This window comes from Nicotiana tomentosiformis, chromosome 5 (genome assembly GCF_000390325.3).
Source record: "Nicotiana tomentosiformis chromosome 5, ASM39032v3, whole genome shotgun sequence".
NCBI lineage: Eukaryota > Viridiplantae > Streptophyta > Magnoliopsida > Solanales > Solanaceae > Nicotiana > Nicotiana tomentosiformis.
The window spans coordinates 35,410,470-35,426,562 of NC_090816.1; the positions used below are offsets into that span (position 1 = coordinate 35,410,470).

At 38.7% G+C, this 16,093-nt stretch overlaps 1 protein-coding gene across 1 annotated transcript; it reads left to right on the plus strand.

The window, feature by feature from the left end:
* The first annotated feature begins 7,604 nt into the window (after positions 1–7,604).
* Positions 7,605–9,092, plus strand: LOC138892156 (uncharacterized). Its single transcript, XM_070175858.1, has 2 exons — positions 7,605–7,843; positions 8,255–9,092. The coding sequence occupies exons 1-2, from the start codon at positions 7,605–7,607 to the stop codon at positions 9,090–9,092; spliced, it is 1,077 nt and encodes a 358-aa protein (XP_070031959.1).
* The last annotated feature ends 7,001 nt before the right edge of the window (positions 9,093–16,093 follow it).

The window sequence follows — 16,093 nt, forward strand, 5'->3', positions numbered from 1 at the left end:
GTCTTTATTTACAAGAACAGACCAAAATGATAAAAGTACAAAATGGGAAAAGAAAGAAAAAGCTAAACTACAGCGCCTCCAAAACCAGGAGGAAGAGAAGAATCTGCATCCCCGGGGAAAGTAGGTGTTTCCACCGATGGCTCAACGTTTCCCCCAGTTTGGTCTTTAGCATCATCGCCTTCCGATCCCTCTTCAGTTTTCGAAATCTCGAAACCGGAATCGGAAGAACCTGGAGCATCAGACTGCGCCAGGAGTCCATTTTTGCAGCCAACTCAAGCTCTCAGGCCTTAGCAACTTCGGCATCAACTTTAATGATACCAGCTTTGGCCTCTTCCAAGGTTTTTCTCCTCATGCTGTACATGAAATAAGTTTTTTCAACAACGAGGGAAGCCGCTCGACGCTTAAGTTCTTCTTTGAGTTGGGAAACCTCGGCAGAAAGGCTTTCCCGGCGGATCTAGCACACTTGAGGCTTGCGTCAAGGCCGCAAACAGTTGAACTAAAGAGCGTGTTATGCTCGATAGTTTTTCTGTACTTCTCTTCTAGTTGGGCGTGTTTCACCCCCGCAGCAGCAAGCTCTTCGATTTTGGAGTTCAAGGCTGCTTCTAAGTTAGTTACTTTATCGGCAACAATAGCCTTGCACTCGGTTGCAGCAAGAACGACGTCCTGGACTTCAGCCCATTTGGCCTTGGCTTCATCAAATCTAACTCTCAGTAGCCCAACTTCTTGGCTAAGGATTACCACTTCTTGCTCGCTTTGCTACAAACGAGCCTCCAAAATAACGGCCTCAGTAGCTTTGGTTTCTAGTTCTGAGAGGCGGAGAACAGTTTGTTCTCCTTCCACCAAAAGATGATTCCGTTCAGAAGTAAGTTCTTCCTTTTCACGAATCAACCTTTGAAGGCCTTCAGAAGAAAGAAAGTTGGCCTACAAGACAAGAAGAAGTAAAACTTAGAATACTTCCATACAAAAGTAGAAGAAGTAATGAAGGGAGAAAAGAACGTATCGCTGCGGCGTTGTGCATGACATTGTTCAACAAGCATTCTTCCGAGAGTGCCTGAATTGTTTCCCAGTCTTTTTCTGTAGCCAAAGGCTTCAGATAGTTAGCAAGCTCCACCGACCGGGATAGCAAGTTGCATCCGGTAGAGATCGAAAGAGTAACGTTCCTCCTCCTTTGCGGATCTCCAGAAGGGGCAGCATAATTTTACCCCAAATTTCCAGGAACTGGGGACTGTGGAAGAGGAATGCCTTCTTCATGGTCAGGTGCGGCCGATAGAGGTGATGTAGCAACTGTCGATGGAAGAGTGGATGAAGATGGAAGTGATGTAGCAGTTGCTGGTGTTGGTGAAGGTAGAGATGAAGGTGATGGAGTTAAAGAATGAGAGGCAGCTGCATCAAATGCAGTGTCAGTTGTTGGATGCTCACCAACCAAAGACGACAAGGACCCGGTACTTTTCCCCGCAACACCAGTTACAGAAATTGGGGTCCAAAAACGGGAGTTGGCATATTCTACCAAATCAGATTCTCTCTAAAGTACCGAGACATCATCTTCAGTTGGTGTAACTATCTCAACAGGTCAAGCATCCTATTGAGATGATAAGGATCTTCGCCTTCTATGTAAAGAAGCTCCCTCATCAACAACTTCATCATCATCATCAATCATCACGGTGTCTATAACCGACCGGGAAGGAGGATCAGTCGTCATCACCATCGAAGATGATTCGGGGGCATCAGTCTTTGTCATCTTATTCTTTTCCTCGACCACAGAGGAATGTCTTCTCTTTGGTTGCTTATTTTCTGGCCGGGGACTCCGTAAAGAAGAGTTTGCGTCCGAAGCAGGCCCAGAGATACCTGTTTGAGTAAGTGCTTCCTGAAGCAGCCTCGCTGCATCAGCGAGATCAGCCAAAAACGTCCACCTCGGGGACAGCAACAGAGCCCGCATGTAGACCTAATTTCATGAACAAATCAGAAGGGTTCAACCAAGTTCTTCATAATGGAAGCAAGGTAAATTAAAATTACCATGATTTTTGGCCCCGTATTTAAGGGCTTGTTCTTTCCATAAACGAGTTTAGGGCATTGTGACGTCCAAACTCTTTTGAACCCACTGGTCCAAACTTGCTACCACTGGTGGGATCCATCGAGTTGTTGAAAAATGCGAAGGGTGAAGAGATGATACGACCATAAAAGAATATCTAGCAAAATAAAATACTATACGAAGAACTTACGAGTGCAGTTCCAAGCGACCGTAAAGGATGAAGCCGTTGTCGGAATGATGTCATTGGTGGCAACTGCAATGAACCACTCCATTTACCCACGGTCGTTGTCATCATCCATGCTAGACAACAAAGCATGGTGGCCTAAATATTTATTATTCCCCCGCGGAAGATTTTAGGGGAATAGAGATTCATCATATGAGCTAAGGTTAGCTCCTCTCCAGTTTCTTGGCATAAACGCCGTAGGCAGGCGACCGTCCTCCACACTGAAGGACTTACGTGTGCCAAACACACCTGGTAATCAAGGGCAAACTCCGCAATCATGGAATCAAGCTCTCCGCTAAAAGAAAACGTACCCAAAGTAAAGGGATACGTGAAAAAGTATGTAAAACCTTCCTTGGGAAGGGTGACTCGTTCCGATAGATCAGGAGCAATAATATCTAACTCACGGCAGTGACAATCCTCCTTCACAGCATGAATACTGGAAGGACGAATGGAAGAATGGTACCTACTAACAACCCATGTACAGGGGTTAGCAGTAGGAAATTTCTCTTCAAAATCCTTCGTAATACTAAGTCTTCTTGGTACGATGGAACCTACCATTGGAGGAACAGAGTCCTCAGTTTTGTTTTTGTTCTTTGTAGAACCAACACACTTAGAGGAAGAAGCTATTGAAAAAGAAGATGAAAAAGGTTTTGTGTTTGAAGAAAACTAGAGGAAGAATAGAAAGCAAAGATGCAAATCAGGAGTTCGAGAAATTATGAAACGAAAAGGAAAAGAATGTGGCTTATAAGTAAAATTTTGGCGGCTAAATTCATGGCCATGAATACCTCGATAATCGGCAAAAGCTGTGTTAAATCATGGGATGACGCGTGTTCGGGACATTAAATATGGAGAAACGTGCGTCTAATCAACTGCCGCGGACTTTCAGAGGGAGTTATAGTGATTCCAGCCAAAAAGGTGTTTCTACCAACTTCCCGATAACACAAAGTTATGTCACCGGAAAGCAGGGGGACTATATGTATAGGATAAAATATGATATGCCATGTGGTCGTTTAAAGGGAGGACACATGGAACCCAAGACAGGGATGACCGAAGACCGAACGCAGCCATTCCGCTTGTCATCAGAAAGGATAACATTCATAAATGCGTGTTAAATGTTCTGCGCCCGGTAATATTTAATAGAAAATATTCTGCAGCAATAAGAGCGACGGTCCGTTATAGAGAATTTGACATTTATGTTTACCGTTACGTATTGATCAATGACCCTCATAATTGATATTTAAGGAGAACATGATCGTAGGACTTTCTTCCGTGGAAATAGCTATAAATAGTGAGCTCAATTATCATTGTAAAGGACACGAATTTTCTGGCTAAACTTACACTCTATTCTATACAAAGCTTTATACAATTCTACTTCTTGCTTTTTAATCTCATCATCGCTGTGCCCGGAAACACTATCCCAGAATTATCATCTCTGCTGTTTTCATCCATATTTCAAGGCTATGTATTATACATTTCTTCAATTATTGTATTATTTCAGGACCAAATTAATTTACTTGTCTAGAAATCATATATAAATTCAACTGTACCGTTTTACGGACAAACAGTATACTGTGTGCAGCGTTCCTTCTACATTTCTACCAACATAAAGTTTTTAAGTCTTGAACCCGAGACTTACATGTCACTAAGCATAACTTTATCATTATGCTAAAGCTCGATCTCATGATCAATCTCGACACATATTCGATAAATTCAAATCGTAGCAAAGATCAAACAACAAGATCGTGTTGTGAAGGGCGAGATCAATCTCCACAGTGTGGGACGAAATCATACACTGACACGGGCAAATTGAAAGGGCCTTACCTCAACACTAGAGTTCAATGCTTGGACAGTGAACTGGGAGTTACATCGCTGAGGAACATATACTGACTTTTCCATTACACAATATAGTGACTTAGGTGTAATAAAATGAAAATTGAGTGATTATCCATGAAGTAAGTGTTGTCTCTAAAAGACACATATTATGGGTTTGGGCCTACATCTATTAACAAATAGAGGGAGCAGAAAGTACGAGAGGTAGGAGAAGACACTAGAGTATTAGGAACGTTTGAATTAAAAACGTTTGAATTAAAAGCATACTAAATATAGAAAGAGATGTTCATTTTGAAATATACTAAAAGGGAAAAGAAGACAAATAAATTAAAACAGACAGAGTTTATAAAGAAGTGTTTCATAATTTAATTAAAGATGTTATTAAATATATTTTTTTATTTAACTATTGTGTATTATTATATTTCGAATTAGTCAAGTTGTTTGTATAACAAACTATATGGTTATGATATTTTTGCATTATTTAAAAGCTATTTGTGACCATATGGACGCGATCTTAGGTTGCTGGCACTGTCTTCCTGATGTTTGTGGTTGTTATTGTTCTATTGCCACTTTTTCATCTCCTTGTGCCGAGGGTCTTTCGGAAATAGCCTCTCTACCCCTCGGGGTAGGGGTAAGGTCTGTGTACATATTACATGTAACACTCCTCAAATCTATAAAAGTTTTAAGACACGCTCAACATAGAATTTAATTTTTTTCTAATCTTAAATTATACTTCTATTACAGATTTAAACCCTTGTTATTGATTTTTGAGTTATTTCTCTATTTATAAATAATTGGATATATAATTAAGGAAATATTAATACTTTTAATATTATTAATTATTAAAAGTAGGTATAATTAAATACTAGTTAAGTAAAAAAAAAAAGAGTAAGACACTTAAAATTGGGCATAAAACTCATAGAGTAGTCTGTACGTAAGGGCAAGGAAAAAGGCTTAATTCCTTGGACGAAAAGGGGGACAAGGGATTGTGTTTCAAAGAATACAAAGCAACAAATTAAATAATTAGACTTTTAAGGACAGAAACAGAGGCAACAAGTTCCAGCGACTATTCACGCAGACAACGAAATGTTTAGGCTTCTTTACAAATAACTAGTTCTTGAACGCAGGTATATAAAATTTTCTATTCCCAAATATCCTACAGTATAAGAATTAGATAGTTAATTCCCTTCTTTCTCTGTATCAACAGTAGATTCCATGTTTAGGTGTAAAAATTTGAAATTAATTAAAATACACTGGTTATTGTAGAATCGATTATTTGACGGGTATAAATTGGATTGGGGTCTACGTATTGGTTCGAGGAGTTTTGAGGTGAGTTGATATAACCCTTTACTAAAGTGATTTAACTCACAAAAGCACGCATACAAGGTGTTTGATGAATTGCTTAAAAGAGTTAATATGTAATTAATTGGAGCGAGTGAGTACCTATTAATTTAAAATTATTCTAGCTAAAGTTTAGATTATTTATTATGATATATGTGCATAAATATTTAAATTTTTGTGTTATTCTTATATGCTATTTTCATGTTGAAAATTCATGAAGAAGGAAGAATATTTAGAAATACTTTCGAATGTTTATTTCATTCTAAAGCCATGCTTTACATTTAGGGATACCAATATGAGTATGTATAGGATGTTCCAGTAAAGATTTAGACTTGAAAAGTCACAAGAAGAAGTATTAGAAAGAAATTTTTTTTGGGAGTATCCTCTATTCTGAGAAGGGGTCATCGTCCAGGCCGAGGGTCCTGACTAAGGCGTTGACTTCCTGAAATTACTTGTACCAAAGTAGGGAGCATACGAGTCGAGGGTCTTGTTGCTGAGAATTTACTTAGCCAGCCTAAGGTATGATACATTAGCGCTGAGAACCATGAAGCGAATGGTACCTCGTGGATTAGGCCTATTCGATCAGGTTGGGATCGAACCCGTGCCGATCACACGGTGACTAAGACAGAAATAAGTCAGGATAGTTGGAACTTCCAAAGCATAAAGTGAAGTATTTTTTAGATAAGAAATAAAAAGAAAATAATTTTCTTTAGAATATTCATAAACTGCTATTATGCAATTATTTTAGAATTGTTCTTAGAAACTTTATGTTTTTTTTCATGCATTTAGAATTTTTGTTCGTAATGTATATTTTATTAAAGTTTCATCTCCTGTCGTTGAGATTCACTGAGTACAATGGATGGTACTGACGTTCTACTTTGGGAACCTACGTTGGTCTGCGGTACAACGTAGAAACCGATTTTGCAGACGAGCAAGCTACAGGTTAGGACTTCCCTCTCTTCCAGTACTATTGGTGAGCTCCATTTTTGTTTGTGGAGTATTCCTTTGAGTCATCTTTATTTAGTTATTTCTTTGTTTACTTGGAGAACTATCCAGGCAATAACATGTCCTGAGCAGTGTGTCAGTTTATCAGTAGAGGCTTCATAGACACAGTCGATGGGTTAAGATTAAGATGTTTTTGATAATAATTTAGCAGTATTTCAGTGGCTACTACGATAAAGTTTTGGAGTTGGTTTATTCTAGATGTTTAAATTAATTAAAAGTATTTGAATAAAGTATTTCCTTGTTACATATAAAGTTTGAAGTTATAATAGATTTGATAAGTGCAGATGGTTCGCTCGGTCAAGATTAGTGATCGGGTTCCGGTCACGGCTTGGTCAGAAAATGGGTCGTGACAAACTTGGTATCAGAGCCAGGTTTATGGAGTCCTAGGGTCTATGAAGCCATGCAATAGAGTCTTATTTATGTGTATGAAGCGCGCCATACTTATAAGTAGGAGGCTACAAGCATTTAGAAAAAATGTCATTTTTTCATACTCTAGATCATGCAGTAGATCTTACCTCTAAGAAATTCTCTAATGTATTCATTTCTCTAAAACTCATAGAAATGGCTCGTACTCGCAACTCTGACACCGACACTCAAGTTGCTACTCAAAAAACTATTGCTACTACTGTGGCTCAAGGTAGAACTAAGAAGGTGTCAACTCAGAAAAGAAAGGGTAAATCTACAAAAGGGGTTCAAGTACCCCAGGTTGAACATAAAAAAGGGGTGGATCATGATAGGCAAGTACCTCAGGATCCAGAGCCAACTCCAATAGTAGTTCCGGATTAGAAAACTATATCTCCAGAGGCGGGTCAGATGTTTAATGCTGTCAACAGTGCTATGGAGATGTTTAAAGCCTTCATGACCAACCAGAACGAGAGAAGAGATGAGATTCCACCTCAATCAAATAGACAGAATAATTTTGAGTCCTCAAGAGTGAATGATATTTTAAAGCTGAGTCCTTTATTGTTCCGTGGTACTATAGGTGATGAAGATCTAATGTTGTGGCTGGAGGATGTCAAGAAAGCCCTCCGAGCGATGAAGGCATTTGATGATGAAGCCGTGGAGCTGGCTTCTTACCAGCTAAGAGATGTGGCTGGCGCTTGGTTTGAGATGTGGGAAAAGGAATGAGATGAAGATGATGGTCCGCCTACTTGGGAAGAATTTGAAGAGGCCTTCATGGCTAATTTTATACCAGAAGAGGATAGGGAAGCTAAGGCTACAAAGTTCGAGCAACTCAAGCAAGGGAATAAAAGTGTGCAAGAGTACTACATGGAATTCATAAGTTTGGCTAAGCATGCTCCTCACATTAAGACAGAAAAAGCAAAGATTCGCAGGTTTATTGGTGGTTTGGCTTACCACATTAAGGATACAATATCAGCTGCAGCGGTAGGAATGGCAACTTTCTCCTCTATTGTGTGATTCGCCAAGCACTTAGAAAAAGACATATAATAAAGGAGAGAAGAAAAGAAGCATAATAAGAAAGCCCGAACAGCGGGCAGGTTTAATGGTGCATCCAGTGGAGGTGGAAGGGGTTCCTCCAATAAGGAGTCATTAGCACCAGCTCAGTCCAGTCATCAGTCAGGTGGTGGGTATTCCTTTAGACGTACTCAGAGTTATGGAAACCAGTCTCGCCAGAATCTGAATTTTAGGACATCATCCTCACATATCCAGAGTCATGTTGAGCAACATTCACAACAACAAGGTCTTTGTGGAACATGTAAGCGGAAACATTCAGGTCAGTGCAAGCTCGGGTTTCACGGTTGCTATCATTGCAGAGACAGTGGTCATATAAAGGCAAACTTCCCAAATTTGTGACATAATTTCAGTGGGGGATCAACTCATCCTTCTAGTTCCTCAGCTTCTACAGTTGCACCAACTCAGGCTCGTGGTTCTCATAATCAGACCGGGCATGGGGCAGGCAGAGGTGTAGATCGTGTTACTCAGGGAGGGAGACAGCCACGTTTGTTTTCTACACTTGATCGTCACAGTGCAGAGGTATTTGCAGAAGTTATTACAGGTATACTACTAGTCTGCTCACATAATGCTTATGCCATAATTGATCCAGGTTCAACGTTTTCGTACGTGACTTCATACTTTGCAATTAACCTCGGGCTAGAACCCGAACAACTTAGTGAGCAATTCCTAGTATCTACTCCAGTTGGCGAGTCAGTGGAAGCCACCAGAGTCTATAGAGGTTGTATAGTTTCAGTCCAAGGTCGCAGCATCGAGGCCGATCTCATAATGTTAGAAATGGTGGATTCCGATGTGATCCTGAGTATGGATTGGTTGTCTTCCTGCTATGCCATGTTAGATTGTCGTGCCAAGATAGTCAGGTTACAATTTCCAAATGAAGAAGTCTTAGAGTGGAAGGGTAGTTCAGCATCGCTTGTAGGCAAGTTTATTTCTTACCTTAAGGCACAACGAATGATCGGTAAGGGGTGTATTGCCTATTTGGCTCACATCATTATTCCAAAATTAGAACCACCAACTCTTCAGTCTGTGCCAGTTGTTAGAGAATTTCCAAAAGTTTTCCCAGATGACCTTCCTGGACTTCCTCCTGAAAGAATCATAGACTTTGGCATCGATCTCATGCCAGGCACTCAGCCCATATCTATACCTCCTTATAGTATGGCTCCAGTAGAACTTAATAAGTTGAGAGAATAGTTGAAATACCTTCTTGACAAGGGCTTCATCAGGCCGAGTGTTTCACTGTGGGGTGCCCCGGTCCTGTTTGTCAAGAAGAAAGACGGGTCTCTCAGAATGTGCGTCGACTATCGATAGTTGAATAAAGTTACCATTAAGAACAAGTACCCACTGCCAAGAATTGATGATTTATTTGATCAACTTCAGGGTGCAAAGTACTTCTTAAAGATAGACTTGAGGTCAGGGTACCACCAGTTGAGAATCAGAGAAGAGGATATATCTAAAAGAACCTTTAGAACTCGCTACGGGCACTATGAATTTCTAGTAATGTCCTTCGGGTCGATAAATGCTCCAACTGCGTTCATAGACCTCATGAACAGAGTTTTCAAGCCATTCCTTGATACCTCTATTATCATGTTTATAGATAATATTTTGGTATACTCTAAGAGCAAGGATGAGCATGTAGAACACCTTAGGATAGCCTTGTAGACCTTAAAGGGGAATGAGCTTTATGCCAAGCTTTCAAAATATGAGTTCTAGTTGCAGTCAATGGCATTCTCAGGCTACGTGGTATCTAGTGAAGGCATAAAAGTAGACCCTCAGAAGACAGAAGCAGTCAAAAACTGGCCAAGGCCGACAACGCTAACCAAAATCAGGAGTTTCTTGGGGTTAGCTGGCTACTATAGAAGGTTTGTATAGGGATTTTCCTCACTTGCAGCTCCATTAACTAAGTTGACCAAGAAAGCAGTTAGGTTCCAGTGGTCAGACGCTTGTGAGTAGAGTTTTCAAGAGTTAAAGAAGAGGTTGACCACTGCACCTGTGTTAACCTTGCCGACGGGTTCGGGTGGGTTCACAGTATGTTGTAGCAGCCTCTAGAGTTGGTGTCGGTTGTGTTCTGATGCAAAATGAAAAAGTTATTGCTTATGCTTCCAGGCAGTTAAAGAATCAGGACAAGAACTACCCCACACACGACTTGGAGCTTGCAGCAGTGGTGTTTGCATTAAAGATATGACGACACTACCTTTATGGCGAGCATTCTAAAGTGTTTACAGATTACAAAAGCCTCCAGTACATTTTCAAGCAAAAAGAATTAAATTTGAGACAGAGAAGGTGGCTCGAACTATTGAAGGATTATGATATCAATATCCTTTATCACCTGGGCAAAGCTAATATGGTAGCAGATGCACTTAGTAGGAAGTCAATGGGTATCCTGGCCCATATTGCAGTACAAAGGCGAACTTTGGGTCAAGAAATTCAAAAACTAGCAAATGATGGAATTAGATTGGATAAGACCGAAGAAGGAGGTATAACTGCTTATGCCTTAGCGCAATCCTTTCTAGTTGCGCATGTTAAGGCTAAGCAAGACAAAGATCCGTACTTAGTGAAGTTAAAAGAAGGAGTTAGAAACAAAGAAATCACCGCTTTCACTCTAGGAAGTGATGAAGTTTAGAAGTTGAATGATCAGTTATGTATGCCTGATGTAGATGGGCTTAGGAAGGCCATAATAGAAGAAGCTCACAGTTTGAGGTACTCTATCCACCCAGGTGCTACCAAAATGTATCTGGACTTAAAAGAGTTGTATTGGTGGAAAGGAATGAAGAAGCAAGTCGAAGATCATGTGGCCAAATATTTGAATTGCCAGCAAGTCAAAGCCGAGCATCAGAGGCCTGGTGGCCTAGCTCAAGATATAGAGATACCACCGTGGAAATGAGAGATGATTAATATGGAATTTGTAGTAGGTCTACCTCGCACATACCATAAGCATTATTCAATTTGGGTTATTGTAGACTGACTGACAAAGTCCGCACATTTCCTACCAGTAAAGACGACAGATTCTGCAGAGCAGTATGCACAATTGTACATCAAAGAAATAGTCCAATTGCATGGTACTCCAGTTTCAATCATATCTGTTAGAGGCCCTCAGTTCACGACGCATTTTTGGCAGGCATTTCAGAAAAGATTAGGTACCAAGGTCAATTTGAGCACCGCTTTCCATCCACAGACCAATGGTCAGGTAGAAAGGACCATTCAGACACAAAGATATGTTGCGAGCATGTGTTATAGATTTTGGAGGTAATTGGGATGACCACTTGCCACTTATAGAATTTGCTTACAATATCAGCTATCGGGCCAGTGTTGGTATGGCTCCTTATGAAGTGTTGTATGGTCGAAGATACAGGTCTCCAGTCGGTTGGTTTGAACCAGCAGAGGTGTCGTTGATTGATCCAGAGTTTGTTTGTGAGGCCTTAGAGAAAGTCCAGCTAATCAGAGAAAGACTAAAAGCGGCTCAGAGTCGTCAAAAGTCCTATTCTGACAAGAGGCATCGTGACTTAGAGTTCATGGTTGGTGACAAGTTGTTTTTGAAAGTTTCACCAATGAAAAGAGTTATGAGGTTTGCTAAGAAAGGGAAACTTAGTCCTAGATTTATCAGACCTTATGAGATTATAGAAAAGAAGGAAAACATGGCTTATGAGCTAGCATTGCCCGTTGAGTTGTCCTCTGTTCATCATGTCTTTCATGTGTCTATGCTTAGAAAATACATTCATGATGAGTCATATATAATACCTGCCGATACCATAGAAATTAAAGAAGGCTTGACTTATAAAGCGGTACCTATAGAAATCCTCGATAGGCAAGTAAGAAAGTTAAGAACAAAAGATATAGCATCGGTAAAAGTTTTGTGGAGTAATCATGATTCAAAATAGGCTATGTGAGAGGTCGAGGAAGATATGAGGAAGAAGTATCCTTATTTATTTGAGGAACAAGGTATGTGAACCTAGGTTTGGCTTGTCATTTATATTTCATTTATTAAATACAAGTTAGCATGTATTTATGTCCTTGCTAGATTATTTTAGTTGTTGAAGTAATTTAATTTCTGTCAGAGTATATTTTGTTATTAAATAATTTAGTACAATGCCAGAGTGCATTTAATTCATTAAAGTGATTACTTTTGCTAAAGTGTTGTGCTTTAGATTTTTGTTGGTTATTGTGGTACCTCCTTGCCGGAGTGTGAGTAATTAATTTATGAGCTATGTATGGTGCCTATGAATAGACTGGTATGGTATATTTGGTTGTTGTTTTTATAGTTGTGGTACTGGTGACATGGATTTGTTTTGGATAGTCCAATTTATAGGGGAGACTCTGCCGAAATTTTTAAAAATATAGAGAGTTAGCCAAAATTTGAGTCCCTTGGAAAAGTGAGCAGTGCTAAGAAAACTTAAGAAGTTCAAGTGAGTCAACATTCGAGGACGAATATTTTTAAGGAGGGAAGATTGTAACACTCCTCAAATTTATAAAAGTTTTAAGACACGCTCAACATAGAATTTAGTTTTTTTCTATTCTTAAATTATACTTCTATTACAGATTTAAACCCTTGTGATTGATTTTTAAGTTACTTCTCTATTTATAAATAATTGAATATACAATTAGAGGAATATTATTAAAAGTAGGTATAATTAAATACTACTTATGTATAAAAAAAAAGTTAGACACTTAAAATTGGGCCTAAAGCCCATAGAGTAGTGTGTACGTAAGGGCAAGGGAAAAGGCTTAAATGCCTTGGATGAAAAGGCTTAAAGCCCATAGAATACAAAGAAACAAATTCAATAATTAGACTTTTAAGGACAGAAACAGAGGCAACAAGTTCCAGCGACTATTCACACAGACAAAGAAATTTTTAGGCTTCTTTACACATAACTAGTTCTTGAACGCAAGTATATAAAATTTTCTATTCATAATTATCCTACAGCATAAGAATTAGATAGTTAATTCCCTTCTTTCTCTGTATCAACAGTAGATTCCATGTTTATGTGTGAAACTTTGAAATTAATTAAAATACACTGGTTGTTATAGAATCAATTGTTTGACGGGTATAAATTAGACTGGGGCCTACGTATTGGCTCGAGGAGTTTTGAGGTGAGTTGATATAACCCTTTATTAAAGTGGTTTAACTCAAAAAACACACATACAAGGTGTTTGATGAATTGCTTAATAGAGTTAATATGTACTTAATTGGAGCTAGTGAGTAACTATTAATTTAAAATTATTCTAGCTAAAGTTTAGATAATTTATTATGATATATGTGCATAAATTTTTAAATTTTTGTGTTATTCTTATATGCCATTTTCATGTTGAAAATTCATGAAGAAGGAAGAATATTTAGAAATACTTTTGAATGTTTATTTCATTCTAAAGCCATGCTTTTCATCGTCTAGGCCGAGGGTCCTGACCAAAGCGTTGACTTCCTAAAACTACTTGTACCAAAGTAGGTTGCACATGAGCCGAGGGTCTTATTGCTGAGAATTTATTTAGCCAGACTAAGGTATGATACATGAGCGCTAAGAATCATGAAGCGAGTGGCACTTCGTGGATTGGGCCTATTCGATCAGGTTGGGATCGAACCCGCGCCGATCACACGGTGACTAAGATAGAAATAAGTCAGAATAGTTGGAACTCCCAAAGCATAAAGTGAAGTATTTTTTTAGATAAGAAATAAAAAGAAAATAATTTCTTTTAGAATATTCATAAACTGCTATTATGCAATTATTTTAGAATTGTTCTTAGAAGCTTTATGTTTTTTTCCATGTATTTAGAATCTTTGTTCGTAATGTATATTTTATTAAAGTTTCGTCCCCTGTCGTTGAGACTCACTGAGTACAATGGATAGTACTGACGTTCTCCTTTGGGAACCTACGTTGGTCTGCGGTACAATGTAAGAACCTATTTTGCAGGCGAGCAGGGTACATGTTAGGACTTCCCTCTCTTCCAGTACTATTGATGAGCTCCGCTTTTGTTCGTGGAGTATTGCTTTGAGTCATCTTTATTTAGTTATTTATTTGTTTACTTACAGAACTAGCTAGGCAATCTCATATCCTAAGCAGTGTGTTTGTTTATCAATAGAGGTTTCATAGACACAGTTGATGGGCTAAGATTCAGATATTTTTGATAATAACTTAGCAGTATTTCAGTGGCTACTATGATAAAGTTTTTGAGTTGGTTTATTCTAAATGTTTAAATTAATTAAAAACATTTGGGTAAAGTATTACCTTGTTACATATAAAGTTTGAAGTTGTAATAGATTTGATAAACGCAGATGGTTCGCTCGGTCAAGATTAGTGATCGGGTGCCGGTCACGGCTTGTTCAGAAAATGGATCGTGACACTACCCTCCCCAGATCCCACACATGAGATATTACTGGGTTGTTGTTGTTGTTGTGACTATATGATCCGTATTCTTTAATTTCATAAGATTTCGCATTCTTTAATACATATTGTAAGACACAGTATGTGGCATCATAGTTTGAAATTAATCTTTTGAGTTCATTCAAATTAGTCAAATAAGTTTATAAATCTTCTATAGGTAGAATGAATTTTCGTAGTTACTTATGAATTTATAAAATATAGTGAATCTTATCGTTTCGTTCATTACCCCAAATTATGTAATATAGTTTGTTTCATCATAGTTAGTTTTGTTACACCCCACACTCTCCTCCCCCAACATATGAAATTGATAATTAATGAGGTTTTTGGCTCAATCAATCGGTCGGTGACACGTTATGAGGACAAAGAGGTGATTGTATTTGATCAAATTATACTAGCTGCCCCAACGGGCGCAGTGGCCGGTGTGAGGCAACCCGTTTGGCACTTGGGGCGGTGGAATTACTAGACTTGGTATAAAAAGGCAGTATAGCATTCTTCTCTTTCACTTCTAGAATATATCACCAGCTTTAGCTCACCCAAAACGCTCTTAAACCCCTTTAAGAATTCCTAAATAATTCAAGGTTAAATAAAAGGCGAATCTAGTAGGATTTAGCGTAAAGAATCTTGAGATCATCATCGTATCATCTATCTTCTTGTTATACTGATGTTGGAGATTCCTTTGAGGCAAAGATAATCACCATAAAAGCGTAAGAATTCAAGAAGTATAGCTAGTTCTTCAACAAGGTATGTAAGGCGATCTTCTTCCTTGCCATGATTTGATACAAGTACTTCTTTCCAGATGATCCTTATGTTGTAAGCCTGAATTGGTCTAAGTATTTCTTGAAACATTGTTCACGTTCTTGTATGTTCTTTACCAGTAGCATTTTCTCGTCCAGTCTAAGATGTTTTCAGATGATATCTTGAGGTTGTTAACTGTGGTTCATCCTGAGTCTAACTTTGATATCTCTTGTAACTAGCCTTGCATTTTACTTTTATATATGGGTATCTATTTTACTTAACTGATCCCCCGATGAGGCCGGGTACGAAATGAAGTATTAGACAATATCACCGAGTTCCTGATGAGACCGTGTAAGAAATGATGTGTTATGTAATGTTACCGAATGTTGTTGAGTCAGGGCACAACCGAGACCTCCTGAGGCTAGGTACAATGTGATGAAGACATAAGACTTTACCGAGTCTTCTATAAGGCCGGGTACGATATGAGATGATATTTCCCAAAGAGTGACAGAATAATTTTATATTATATTTGATGCATAGCCCCAATGAGTGACTAATCGTTTTAAAAAACTACATGCATTAATGATTGATAGTTAGTGAAGTGCACGCCCCTGATGTCTTGTCTTTGGTGTCTAGGTCAAAATTGTGTATTCATACCTCTTATGTTATATTTTTGGTTTACATACACAACTTTACCTACTCGGTACATCTTTCATACTGATTCCCTTTTCTTTTTGAGTGTTGCGTTCATGCCCATAGGTACAGATAGACCCGGTGACATCCCTTTCCGGTAGGGTGCATGTTCCAACTATTGGTTATCGCACTTCACTTCTACGGAGTAGCTGTACGTTAGTCGATAGGTACCGAAGCATGTGTTTCTGTTGTTTTGGGTATGGTGGGGCCCTGTCCCGACCAAGTTATATGATATGAAACTCTTAGAGTCTTGCAAACTAGCGTCCGGTGTATATGTACATGTTGGTTGTGACTCTATTGGCAACAACTACACACACACACACACACACACACACACACACACACACATATATATATATATATATATATATATATATATATATATATATATAT

Bases quoted from the DNA above. Each gene is read 5' to 3' on its own strand.
- LOC138892156 (XM_070175858.1), top strand. From the start codon at position 7,605: ATGGCTAATTTTATACCAGAAGAGGATAGGGAAGCTAAGGCTACAAAG. The intron at 7,844-8,254 runs GTGATTCGCCAA...ACATAATTTCAG, and splicing joins GCAACTTTCTCCTCTATTGT to TGGGGGATCAACTCATCCTT.